General features: G+C 43.1%; 2 protein-coding genes across 4 annotated transcripts; one reads left to right on the forward strand and one right to left on the reverse strand.

The window, feature by feature from the left end:
• Positions 1-15: 15 nt before the first annotated feature.
• LOC117757605 (protein SCO2 homolog, mitochondrial) lies at positions 16-2,298 on the reverse strand. The gene is made up of 2 exons (XM_034578883.1): positions 1,568-2,298; positions 16-923 (listed from the first exon to the last, which is right to left on the reverse strand). Exon 2 carries the CDS (start codon positions 906-908, stop codon positions 84-86), a length of 825 nt encoding a protein of 274 aa, XP_034434774.1. The 5' UTR covers positions 909-923; positions 1,568-2,298; the 3' UTR covers positions 16-83.
• Positions 2,299-4,471: 2,173 nt separating this feature from the next.
• Positions 4,472-9,904, forward strand: LOC117757604 (coiled-coil domain-containing protein 136-like). Of its 3 annotated transcripts, none has more exons than XR_004613160.1 (9): positions 4,472-4,623; positions 5,099-5,323; positions 5,579-5,653; positions 5,899-6,198; positions 6,462-6,579; positions 6,733-6,910; positions 7,088-7,222; positions 9,542-9,724; positions 9,755-9,901. XR_004613160.1 is itself a non-coding variant. In XM_034578880.1 (9 exons), the coding sequence occupies exons 1-8, from the start codon at positions 4,572-4,574 to the stop codon at positions 8,206-8,208; spliced, it is 1,188 nt and encodes a 395-aa protein (XP_034434771.1). In that variant the 5' UTR covers positions 4,472-4,571; the 3' UTR covers positions 8,209-8,218; positions 9,542-9,904. The 3 variants fall into 3 exon arrangements, 2 of the variants coding, with proteins under 2 accessions (XP_034434771.1, XP_034434773.1); XM_034578880.1 differs by adding an exon at positions 8,104-8,218 and having other exon boundaries at positions 9,542-9,904; XM_034578882.1 differs by having other exon boundaries at positions 9,542-9,904.
• The last annotated feature ends 3,220 nt before the right edge of the window (positions 9,905-13,124 follow it).

Genomic DNA, 13,124 nt, shown 5'->3' on the forward strand with positions numbered 1-13,124 from the left:
AACAAACTGAACAACTTCAGATTTTGAATCTTTTGTTGTTATTTGATGAAACAGACTCGGTCTCTGACGGGGAGTGTCGTGTCTCAGCGATCTTCTCCGAGCTTGACGTGGTTTCTGACATGGTTCTTGAGGCTCTCGCCGATCTGCTCCTCATTCTTGGTTCTGTTGTAATAATCGAGGAAGAACCCGTCAGGACTGATCAAGTAGATCAGGATTGTGTGATCCACGATGTAGTCTCCATCCTCGTCTTTGGGTCCGGGGCTGGCGTACACTCTGTAGTCCTGCCCCGCGTGTTTCACCTCCTCTGATGTTCCGGTCAGTCCGATCAGACGGGGGTGGAAGTCTTTGACGTACCGGTCCAGCGCCGCCACATCGTCCCTGTCCGGGTCCACGGTGATGAAGAGCGGCTGGACGGGCGGCAGCGAGGTGTCCTGGTCCAGAGCCGACACCACGGCGCTCATCTTCTCCAGCTCTTCGGGGCAGATGTCGGGACAGTGCGTGAAGCCGAAGTACAGCAGCACCCAGCTGCCCAGGAAGTCCTGCTTGGTCCTGCGCTGCCCCCTATGGTCCAGGAGACTGAAGTTCCCCTGACCCACAGCCACCTGCCCAAGCTGCTCAATGCGCTGTCGCCGCAACCTCTGCTGCTTCTCCTCGTACACGTACCACCAGGCGGCCAGCACGCCGCCGCCAAACAGCAGAGTCACCAACAGACGAGTCCTGAGCTTCAGCTTCGCTGCAGAAACTGGCGAGTCACCCCCCGCAGACAGGAGTCGCTGTGGAGGAAGATGAGGAGGACGTCCACGCGGTCTGACGAGGACACTCGCTGAAGTTACAGATGGCGAGGACACAAGTTTCTGCTGGACCCAAGGAAGACGCAGTCCACCCACAATGCACCGCAACACAGACATCTTTAAAACGAGTTCCTGCTCAAACAAGACAAGAGAAGTAATCAGATACTTTATTGAATTAGAAGTACAAGTATTATTACCAAAGTGAAAGTATGAGAACATGGACTGAGAGAATCAGAGTAAAAGTGAATGATGCAGCGAAGAAAAGTCAAACTACTGATTATAGACTGATCAGTATAATAACATTTTATATGTATAATCTATAACTGGAGTGAATTTTAATTAATCAATATATTTTATTTCTAATCAGTTTTATAAATGTGATGTGATTTTAATCTGGATTTGTTTCTTTTTATCACAAAATATTCAATTCATCTAAAACAAAACTGCAGATTAATCAATGATGAAAGTTTGTTGCACATTTGATTGATTGTCTAACTTTGACCTTTGACCTTGAGTCACTTCAGAAGATGACGTGAAACTGAGTAAATAATCAGTTACTCTTTTATTCATGACTAAATAAAGATTTATAGACTCAAACATGAAATATCTGTAAAAAGTGTCAAATTCATTTGAAGTCGTCAAACTGAACCTTTAGTTCAAAAACCTTAAAATGAAATAAATGTGGATTTATGATGATTTTATATTTTACTTCAATTAAAATTAGTACAAAACCTGAATGAAGGTTTGAGACGTGGCTTCCTGCCTCAGATGCTCACCTGTCCTCAGGGGCGTTCCCGTCAATCACCGGGTTCTTCAGAGGATTCACACCGACGACCTGGAACATGGAACAGATTCAGGTGGACCCGGTTCAGACCCCGGTTCAGACCCCGGTCAGACACAAACACCTCCGCGGTAGTTTAGCGTGAAGCTGCTCCTCCGTTAACGTAAGAACCGGGAGAAGTTACCGGGAGAAGTTACCGGGTCACCTCGAGTCCAAACCTCCGCAGACAACATGTAAGTGATAAGCTTCCGGGTATTTAACACGTGACCTGCATCCTAAGGAAACTGGTTTCCGTTCGTCTCAGCTGATTCGACAAAAACCCTTCTTTTATTTTGAAAGACCGGAAAGGCTCCTCTAAAGATTATTTTCACCGGAAGTAAAATCAAATATTAATAAGTAGTGAAATCAGACGCGTGAATTCACGTAAACAAACTTTAAGAGTTTATTTTATTTTATCAGCAGATTCGTTCACAGCTGTAACTCACAGATCCGCCACCAGGTGTCGCCACTTGGCTGAGTCCAGATGAAACAGTAGAACATACAAAGGTCACACCTGAGATAAACTACATACATGTTAATAACAGGAACATGCTGTAGTTAGGCTCATTATTGGGTCTTGTTTCATACTTGTTTTTATAGCATCTGATCCACTTTTCATAATGAGATGATTATGTTTTAATCAAACGTCTGAAATGTGATTAGTTTTTTCTGGCTCGTCATTGGTTCGTTCAGCCGAGGTCAGACTCTGGTTTATTTTCTGTCTTCGCTCGTCGTCACGTCTCTGATGTTATCAGGTCAGGATTTGTGTTGCCTGGCAACCGCTCAGCAGCGAGAGGCGTCTGGAGTTCTCTGCTCCGTTTCCATTTTTATCAGCAGGATGTTTGTGTTGATCTCAGACCTGAAGTCTGAGCCACAGATCAGTGTGAACACGAGCGAACACATGAACACTGATGACAACCCAGCTCTTCTTCTTCTCTTCTCCTCTTCTTCTGCTCTCCTGTGCAGCGACGACACCCGGGAAACGGTAAAGAGTCACGTCACAGAGAATCATTGAGGATTCATGTCATGGCCTCTGTGTCTGTAGCATGTCGTGACGTCGCTCTGCATCACACAGAGCGGAGCTGACGCTGAGGAGGAAATATAGGACAACAGCAGGAGGAAGAGGAGGAAGAGGAGGAGAAGGTCTGCAGTCACCAGAGTGAAACCACAGAGGAAACTGCAGCAACTCAGCCTCAGGTATTTTGTGTGCGTGAGTGTGAGTGTGAGTGTGTGTGTGTGTGAGTGTGTGTGTGTGCGTGAGCGTGAGTGTGAGTGTGAGTGTGTGTGTGTGTGTGTGTGTGTGTGTGTGTGAGTGTGTGTGTGTGTGTGTGTGTGAGTGTGTGTGTGAGTGTGTGTGTGTGTGTGTGTGTGAGTGTGTGTGTGTGTGTGAGTGTGAGTGTGTGTGTGTGTGTGTGTGTGAGTGTGTGTGTGTGTGAGTGTGTGTGTGTGTGTGAGTGTGTGTGTGTGTGTGAGTGTGTGTGTGTGTGTGAGTGTGTGTGTGTGTGTGTGAGATGAAGGTCATTCAGTGACCACACACACACCAGCAGCTTAAAGGGACAGTCCCACATGTTTGAATTAGCTTGTTAGCCACGTTAGCACTTTGCCATGGGGATGGAAACACTGCAGAGTCTTTCACACTCAAACATCTCAACGTCTGCTGCTTGGTCTCCAGAGGATGAACTTGACCTTTACACCTGACGCCACCATGAGGTTGACAGCGGTAATACAGGTCTCTGCCCATAGTGGATGGATTGTTAGTTCAGTGTGTTAGCATGTTAACATTAGCTAAGTAGCAGTAAACACAGAGCTAAGGATGATGGGAGTGTAGATGGACGATACGTCTCCACTTCCTCCTGTCGTACAAAGTCAAAATATCTCAGATTCAAATGCTGCCATCTGGTGGTGATGCAGTAGGGATCGTGGAGTCCTGCGCCTACATGCTCTCGACCAATCAGGAGTCAGTCTCAGCTGTCAATCATCACGTCTCAGCCTGTTTTTGTATCATCAAACAACTTCAACAACAATTATAACCAAACTTGATTTTATTTTAAAGTATTGGAAAAATGGGAACTTTGACCTGATTGTGGGGCTGGTCAGAGGTCATAGTACATCCTAAGGGGAACATGAACGAACCTTCTCACTTCCTCCTGTTCAGGTTCCTGTTCTCTGTCATGTCCTGCTGTTCTCCATCTAGCCACCAGGTGTCCCTCCACTCACACACCTGACCCCAGTCTCCTCCTCCACCTCTTTCACCTGCTCCTCCTTCATGTTCCTCAGGTTCTCTGTGGACCTGGACCTGCACCTGTCTCAGGTGTTGAGGATGTTTGAGGTGAACAACTGAATCTAGTTTTCATTCAGAGCTGAAGTGTTTCTGAACGTCTCTTTAAAATATTAGATTAGATATCTGTTGAATTTTCATTTTATTTCAATGAACAGAAACTGTTTTTTGACAGTTTCTGTTCACTGTCAAAATAATATCAGCTGAACTGACTGTGATCAGCTCCTGTGTGTGTGTGAGTCGGTGTGTGTGAGTCTGAGTCTGTGTGTGTGAGTGAGTCTGTGTGTGTGTGAGTCTGAGTCTGTGTGTGTGAGTCTGAGTCTGTGTGTGAGTGAGTGTGTGTGTGTGTGTGTGTGTGTGTGTGTGTGTGTGTGTGTGTGTGTGTGTGTGTGTGTGCACACTTCACTTGTGTACTAACATGTTTTGTTCTTTCAGATCCGTTCAGTCTCGTTTTCGGTCGAGCTTCTGTCGCAGCCTCTCTCTCTCTGACACCTCCCCCCTCCTCCCCCCTCCTCCCCCTGTGTCTCAGCTCCAGGACGATGGAGGAGCTGCAGCATCCCGCTCTGCTCGGAGCGTGAGGAGGCTTCCTGTTCTCCTCCTCCTCACCCTCCTCCTCCTCACCCCTCTCTGTGTGGAGCTCTGATCCCCCTCCCCCCTCTGTCTCTCTGCAGCAGCTGAAAACATGGACGGGTTCCGGCTGCCGCCCGTCATAGAGGAGGTCCTCGATGCGTCTGGTCAGTGTGTCAGAGTGTTGACTGTTTATTCACTGTAAATGAGAGTCAAACAGCTGATTGGATAAACAAACAGTGATGGAGGGAAAACGACTGATATGATATAAATGATCTAAAGTTAAATTCATCCTAATAATCCTCATCCTTCATCACTTTAACCGAATCTCTTATTTTGATTTATTCTACCTGCACTATCGACACTTCCTGTTTCACAATAAAAGCCTCTCAGTGACGTTAATGCACTGAAGAGAAGTGTGTTTTATAGATTGATCGTATATAAAGGTGATGATTGACAACCACCAGGGGGAGATCCAGATGTTTTGGCAGCTGTCATGTGGAGCATCTTTATTTACAGTTTATCTTTCTCCATCATCACCAGCAGGTGGAGCCACAGTGTAAACAGGAATCACCTGTTCTGTACCATGTGACCTGTGTCAGCTGAAGATGTGTGATTTCAAATCATTTATCGTCTGTGCAGACGAACTGAGTGAGCTGAAGGACAAAGAGAGGGAGGATGAGGAGACGCTGACAGATGGAGAGAAAGGACGGGAGGAGGAAGAGAAGGAGGAGAAGCGAGGAGGAGTGAAGGATGAAGAACAGGAGGTGGAGGAGCTGAGAGCTCAGGTTCTCCAGCTGCTGCTGGAGCTCGAGGAGACGAGAGAATTTTCTCAGAGACACGAGGAGAGTTTCATGGAGCTGCAGGGTCAGTGTCTCCTTGAACGTGTTTTTAACACGTTACTGTTGTTTATTTCTTCATATTTAATAAGACTCATCTGTTGTACTTGTGTCCTGGGAGACGATCCTCACATGTGACTCTGAGCTTTATTCACTGCTCAGAAAGTTTCTCTCGTTGAGTTAAGAACAGAGGAAGTTACTCCTTGTTAACATCTATGAGACCAATAACATGTGATTGATGGATGAATCTAAATATAGAACTTTCCCTCCTCTTCTCTTTCAGGTGTGTTGGATGAAGAGCGACTGGCGAGCGCTCACCAGGCCGAGAGTTTCACCAGACAGATCCAGAGACTACAAGGTACTCGATTACTTCACTGTCCTCAGATTACAAGCACAGAGGATTCTGGTTAAATCACAAACTGCAAAAACAGATTTTTCTCTTATTCTCCTCCTTTCTGTTCTTCTCCTCTTCCTCACTACTCCTCCCCCTCTCTCTCTCTCTCTCCTATTCTTCTTTCCTCCTCTCCTCCTCTTCCTCTCTCTCCTCCTCTCTACTCCTCCCTCCCTCTCTCCCTCTCTCCCTCTCTCCTCTCTCCACCTCAGCTCAGTTGCGCTCGGTGCAGGAGGAGATGGACAGCCTGGAGGAGGAGAAGGAGAGCGAGCTGGAGGAGGCGCAGGAGGAGTTGCGCTCGGCTCATGAGGAGGTGGTGTTGCTGCAGCAGGTGTCCGAGGAGGCGGCGGCGGAGAGAGAGAACGACATTGCCTCCCTGCAGGAGGAGCTGTGTCGGCTGAGGGCGGAGCAGCAGCGTCTCCACGCCACAGCGCAGGAATATGAGCTGGAGATCACCACGCTGAGGGCAGAGATCAGCATGAAGAGCCGCCACGTGGGGGCGCCATCGCACGGTGAGGAGCTGAGTTCAGAGGTCGAGCTGGTCACAGGATCCACAAATGTAACAGATTAATTTAATAAATTTAACTTATTTAAATGAAACGTGATCTCAGTTCTCGTCACTCTGCGGAAAAATTATAAATGTGTTTTCAGATAAATCATCAGTTGTTCATGAGTCATATTGTGGTTGTAGTTACCTCTGCAGCCTGTAGGGGGGGGGGGGGGGGCGCCTGAAGCTTCCCATTGTGTTCTTTGTGACGTGACGTCCTGTCTTCAGGTGACGTGAAGCAGCTGAAGGACGAAGTCGTCCACCTGACGGACGAGTGTCAGACTCTGAGCGACGACAACAAACAGCTGAGCGGCAAAGTGGAGACGCTGAAGCAGCAACAAGACACGTGAGTCCTGGCAGCTGTCAATCAAACTGCTGCTGTTCATGACTAATGTTCAGGTGACAGATGACACGGAAACATGATCACATGATCACTGAGTCACTCCCTGTAAGCAGACGAGCCAATCACTGAGCAGGAACCTGTCGTCCTGGTGAACAGGTGTGATGACGCGTACCTGGCAGTCAGAGTGGAGGGCGACACTGAGCAGGACGAGCAGGTGAAGACGGACTCTTACATCACTCTGTCCCACGGCCTGGAGGTCGAAAGGTCAGAGGTCGACGTCCTGAAGGTTCAGCTGAGAGCAGCTGAGGAGACGACACACAGGATTCAGAGAGAGGTAACGACACGGCGGTTAACGACACGACGGACTCGATGTCATATTTAAGAAATTCGTTTATGAGCGTTTATTTAAGCAGTGACCAGGTTACAGAGCAGGATCTTTTACAGAGTAATAATAAACTCACAGTGACCTCTGGTGGACAAGCTGTGTAACGACAGTTTCTCTCTCTCTCAGTGTGACGGTCTGAAGGGCGAGCTGGCGGAGCTGCTGCTGATGTACGACAGCAGCCAACGAGAGCGAGCAGCGCTGGAGCAGGAGCTGCGCCGCTACAAGGCCGAGCTGCAGAAACTGCCGGGCAGGAAGTCACAGGTGAGAGGTCAAAGGTCAGACGACAGGGTTTGATATTTTTGATAAATCTGTTCGTGAGACAAGTTTCAGAGTCTGAAGAAGAAACGGAAGAAACCGTCAAACAGAGGAAAAAAGAGTCTGAAACAGAATAAAACCAAGGATGAAGTCTTCGTCCTGGAGCAGGATGTTGTTCACATCATGTTCATGACGTCTGCATGCGAGTCGATAAACATCTCTGGGTTCGAGAACGTTTCATTGCTCATCTGCTTCCTGGTTTTCAGAGGCTGTGTCTCTCGTGTCGCTGGCGTCTGAGCGTTTTGTTGTCGGCTGCTTCTCAACATCTGTCGCTGTTGCGCAGTTTGTTCTCATCTGTCTGTTTGTACCTGAGCTAAATGTCTGAGAGCAGAGCTCTGATTGGCTGATGCATCACATGAGGAACAGTTAAATACAAACTCGTAGGATTATTGGATTGTTGGTCCTCATCGTTAAATCAAATAAAATGACCTGATGCCGTCCTCCATCCCAAATCGGAGTCCATCATAAACAGCTCTGCTCCTCTTCATCACATCCCTCCTCCTCCTCTTCCTCGTCACAGGTCTTTAAATAACAAGATGTGGATGTTTGTAATGTCTCCATTTTGTCTTTAAGCATCTTTGGTCTCTTTCTGTTTCCTCTTCATTCTCATTTTTAAAACCTTCAACTTTACTAAATTCTCTGTAAATTTGATGCTCGACCGTCCTTCTTTTCCTTTTCTGTCCATTTTTCTGCTTCATATCAAACCTCTTCTTTTCATTCGCCTGCTCGTCGCCGTCCTTCACATCTTTTGACTTTATTCTGATTATTTTATGGTTTTATTTCCTCTCTCCACCCCCCCACGCTCCTGCCCTCTGTCTTCTTCCCAGAACTGCACTCGTCCGTCTGAGCCCCCTGTTCTCTCCGTCCCCTTCATAGGAATGATTGTTATAGTGGCCTTGATTTGGTGCTGGTGGGAGGAGCTGGCGTCCTAGATGGGACCAGGTATGGCCACGCCCTTCTTTCTCTACCAGACACTTTGATTCTTTTAGCGTCCGAGTGGCTTGAAGTGGTCAAACAGTTTGTTTCCATCATGTTCACAGAGAATCATGTGACGCCTGCAGCTGCGGACAAACTTTTCATTCTTTCATTTTCCTTTAGACGTCTCGTTGATGTTGGAAAATGTTGATCAAAATATTATTTCATAAAATTCGTCACATCGGCTCTTCAGGTCCCTGAAGTTGAACGTGCACAGATGGTCGTTGGATTCGATCCCGGACCAACCAGAGGTTTGGATTCGGAGCCTTCAGCAGGATTTATGTTCGGTGTTTTCTTTCATACATTTACGCTGCGTTTCCACCACAGGAATTTTCCCAGGAAGCTTTGCAGGAACTTCAAAGGTTCTTCAGTCAATCGATGTCTTTGTTGATTCAGTTTATTTTAGTTTGATCATTTCAGGTGTTGTGAAATCTCCTCCATGTTAACTCTGTTCATATAGAATTACTGTTCTATAGTCGTCTGTGTTGCTGCCCCCTGGTGGACTGGAGTCACAGTCCACCAGTTTACATGTCAAACATATCCACTGACAAATGTCTGTGAAAGACTCATATCGGTCAGTTGATGAATGAGTCTGTGTGTGTGTGTGTGTGTGTGTGTGTGTGTGTGTGTGTGTGTGTGTGTGTGTGTGGTGGTGACACTGTGTGTGTGTGTGTGTGTGGTGACATTGTGTGTGTGTGTGTGTGTGTGTGTGTGTGTGGTGGTGACACTGTGTGTGTGTGTGTGTGTGTGTGTGTGTGTGTGTGTGTATGTGTGTGCAGAGATCTGTTTACAGAGTTACTTTTAGTAAGTGTTTAGTCTCTCACACACGACACCACTTCATTTATAGTGTTTACGTGTGTGTGGAAACTTGTAACTGACAAAAATACTTTGTTCGGTTTCTTCTAACGTCCTGAAGAGGTTGAAAACCTTCAAATTGAACCTTAATGATAAACTAATGAAGTTTTTAAACATTTATGATTCATCAAATTCCGTTTTAGTCATAAAATATTTTTTCTAAAATCTTTCTCTTTGCAGTTTGTGGACGTCGTCTGAAACTTAGATTTTAGTTCGTCGACTTTTTCAGAGAAGAAATTGAATCAGCCTCTAATTAGAATTTTGATAATCGTCTAATCTCCGGTTTCATCTTGTCACATGTGACGGTAAAATAAAAATCTCCAAAGTTAAAGTCGTCACTGTGATGATTAAATGTTGATTATTGATTGTCAGCTGCAGTTTCACTCTGCGTCATATTTGACTTTTAACTTCCTGTGATCGGCTGTGTTTCCGCAGACGGACACTGACGGCTGGAACCTGGCAGTGGCGGCGGTTGCTGTGGTGGCAATCATGGTTCTGGTCGTCCCCAGCTTCACCAGGGCCTGAGGGACGACAAATGGTGACCTCAACGATGACCTCACTGGGAACTGTGGCATTATGGGATTGCCGTCATGAATCCAGTTCTGCCCTCGAACATGTTGCTGTCCTGATGCTCTGCTTCTGGGACGGCGGCGCCATGAAGGTTTGACCTCAACGCCACAGTCAGTGAGTGACAGAGGGAAAAATAGACCGAATTTCAGCCGTCCATTAAGAACTCTTCAGCTCCCCCTGCAGGTCAGAGCTGTAATAAACTTTTGTTTAAAAATAATTTAAACAAAAATCCAAGTCTGCCACAGTCCGACATTCAAAACTTAACTTTTTAAAAGAAAGTTTAAAACATAAATATCATCATATATGAAATGAAGTGATGTGAAAATGTTTAGTGTTTAAAATCCAACTTGTTGTAACGACGTAGTTAATGAAACGACTTCTACAAAGAAAATGTGGAAATGATAATCAGCCTTTTTAATTCAACAAATTATTTCTGCTCAAAAATACAAAAACAAACAAATTTCTGCTGAATTAAAAGAACATTTTACAATGATAAAGGGAATTTGAACAGAATTCAGATTTAGAGTTTTTAGGACTCATCTTGATTCCTGATTAATGTTGAATGTTGTTGGTTAAAAATCATCAGTTTTTGTAGCATGAAGGAAAAAGAGCAGAATAATGGAAAGAAAATTAAATCAGCTTTATTTTTCCTTAATAGATGAATTAAAATGTTTGTATTTGTGTGTTAAAGTGCAACAGAACCAATGTGAACATTCACTGAAGTTAAAAAGCACTTTATTTTAAATCTTAGTATCTTAGAGATGAATCATTTCTGAAGGAGATTATTTGACTGATTTCACTGTGTCAGATTTAAACTAAATTGTATTTATTTAATGATTTTGTGTGTGTGTGTGTGTGGGGGGGGGGGGGATGATAAATGCTGAGAAATGAGTGTTGGAGAAAACATGTTCAGAATGTAAAAGTAAATTTACTGCTTTGTCACTAAATATGTCCGTAAATAATTTTATAATTTTAAAACAGTTTAAGTTAGAAAAAGAACTTGACTGAATTAATTCAAAACAAATTCCTGCTTCTCCTGAATTTAACTTCATCACATTTGACAGTGTTTCTGTTTATAAAGATATTCTGCATGAAAACCATCAACTTCAGTAATGGCTCATTTATCAACATATTTAATCACTATAATAACTTCAGTTAGAATTAATCACAGGTAATTGAATTATTCGCACTGCGACTCGTGTCACTGATTATTATTTATACATAAAAATGGACTTAACATGAAAAAAGCAGGTTTCTGTAGAATGAGCATAAAACAGAGACCTTTTTAAAAACTACGTGGCAGAAATCACTTGGGTAAACAGTGAATAGAAGAGGACCCAGTACGGAGCCTTGTGGGACACCTCGACCGTTTCTTTTACTTTGTAATCTCGTAGAAAATACGAAATAGATCAGTCCTGTCAAAACGGGACAAAAGTTTCAGTACCGTGTAAATCTGCAAAGAGAAACTCATCTGCGTTTGTTTACATTTTAGTTTCTTCAAACTCTGAAGACGTTTTTATTTTGTTCAGATTTCGTAGCTTTAAATCTTTTTATTGGGACGATGATAAAATCCCACTTCCTCTTATTTTGCACAGTTTCAGTCTTTGAATGAATGTTTACATTTTACTTCGAAGTTGTGACCAAATAATCACAGAATTTTAATCCGATGATTAAATGATTGTGATGTTGTGATGATGCCTGTGAACTTTTACCAAATAATTATGATCATTATTTAAAGGGCCGATGATTTTCAGTCCTAAACCCTCCCGGGCTTCAGTGGATCAAACACGGCTCTGTGTTTAAATGAGGAAGTGACTTTAAAGTGAGAAATCAATCGTTTAACAAGCTGAAGGAATTTAAACATATTTAATAATAATAAAATGAACAGCATATTGATTTAAGGTTATAACTTGTCTTATATTCTTCTAAATGATAAACAGCACGTGTCATTTAAACGTTTATAACGTTTTGCATGAGTTTAATTAAATTAATACATTATTATCTGTAAATACAGACACATGGTGTTTAGTGTGTTCATAGTTTAATTAAAGACGTGAGTCGAAATGTTCACGATGAATCACCTGCGTTTTCTCTCCAATATAAAATGAAAATAAAAAAAAAAAATCGATTTAAAACAGTAAAGATTTCAATTCAACGTCTAAATCATGAGAAAGTTTAGCAAATGTATGGAACCAATCAAAATAATGATGAAAATAAAATATTCATGGTAACTTGAGTATTATAAGCGAATCTGCGACTTATTAAATGTAGATTAATACATAAGTATAATACAAGGTCATTTTATGATATTTGATTTATTGACTCCAGAGTCAAACATTTGATTTGTTCTCATAAGTTAGATTTAAGAATTATTATTATTAGATTTAAGTTAATCTGCTGTGTTTTTTGTGGTACCTGTGCTTCCATAGGACTGACTCATTAAAAGTGCGGGTTAGGGTTGGGGGGGTCAGAAGATTTTATTTTACAATAAATGTGTAACTTCATGTGTTTGATGAGACAAACTCAGTTTATCCTGTAAAAGGTTGTTGAATATGAATGTTTGTATAATGATTTGGTGACATGGCCTCTTGAAAAGTTCTTATTTCCTGCTGATAGTTGGTTTCAGTTGAGTTCATTTGAAATGTTTGAGTTATTTTTCATGGAGCAGATTTAACTGTGGTGAAAAGCTTTGGTCAAATGTTTGTAAAGAAATGCAGCAGGAAATGTAGCAGATGTTTATTAGTTTATTATATATATATATATATATTGTTCTTCCATAAATAACAGTATCAAAACATTTCTGTTGTCGTTTGGTCTTTAAATACAAAGTTTTATGTGTTACTGAGAAATTTATACCTAAAGTTTTGATATTAATGTACAGCTGCGTGTGTGTGTGTGTGTGTGTGTGTGTGTGTGTGTTAGTCTGTCAGGTGTGTGTTAGTCTGTCAGGTGTGTGTGTTAGTCTGTCAGGTGTGTGTGTGTGTGTGTGTGTGTGTGTGTGTGTGTGTGTGTGTGTTAGTTTTTAATGCTCAATGTTGTTCAACTTGTTGTATAAATTGATTTAATTCTTTCATGATACAAAATGTTGTTTTGCCACATTGTTACATTATGTTGTGTCTTTGTTATGTTCAATGTTACTTTGTGTTATTTCATTTTGTGTTTCATTGTGTTTTTAGGTTAAATCTCTGTTACATGATATGTTATGTTGTTGCGTGTTTTGTTGTGACTCGTCGTTTTAATGTAAAATAACATTTACAACATTGTTTTTATTGTGTTCGACAACATTATGTAACTTTACAGATTCATACATTCATACACTCTCCTGGTGTCTCTCTCTCCTGGTGTCTCTCCCCCTGGTGTCTCTCTCTCCTGGTGTCTCTCTCTCCTGGTGTCTCCCCCCTGGTGTCTCTCTCTCCTGGTGTCTCCCCCCTGGTGTCTCCCCCCTGGT

This window comes from Hippoglossus hippoglossus, chromosome 23 (assembly GCF_009819705.1).
Source record: "Hippoglossus hippoglossus isolate fHipHip1 chromosome 23, fHipHip1.pri, whole genome shotgun sequence".
In the NCBI taxonomy this organism is placed as follows: Eukaryota; Metazoa; Chordata; class Actinopteri; order Pleuronectiformes; family Pleuronectidae; genus Hippoglossus; species Hippoglossus hippoglossus.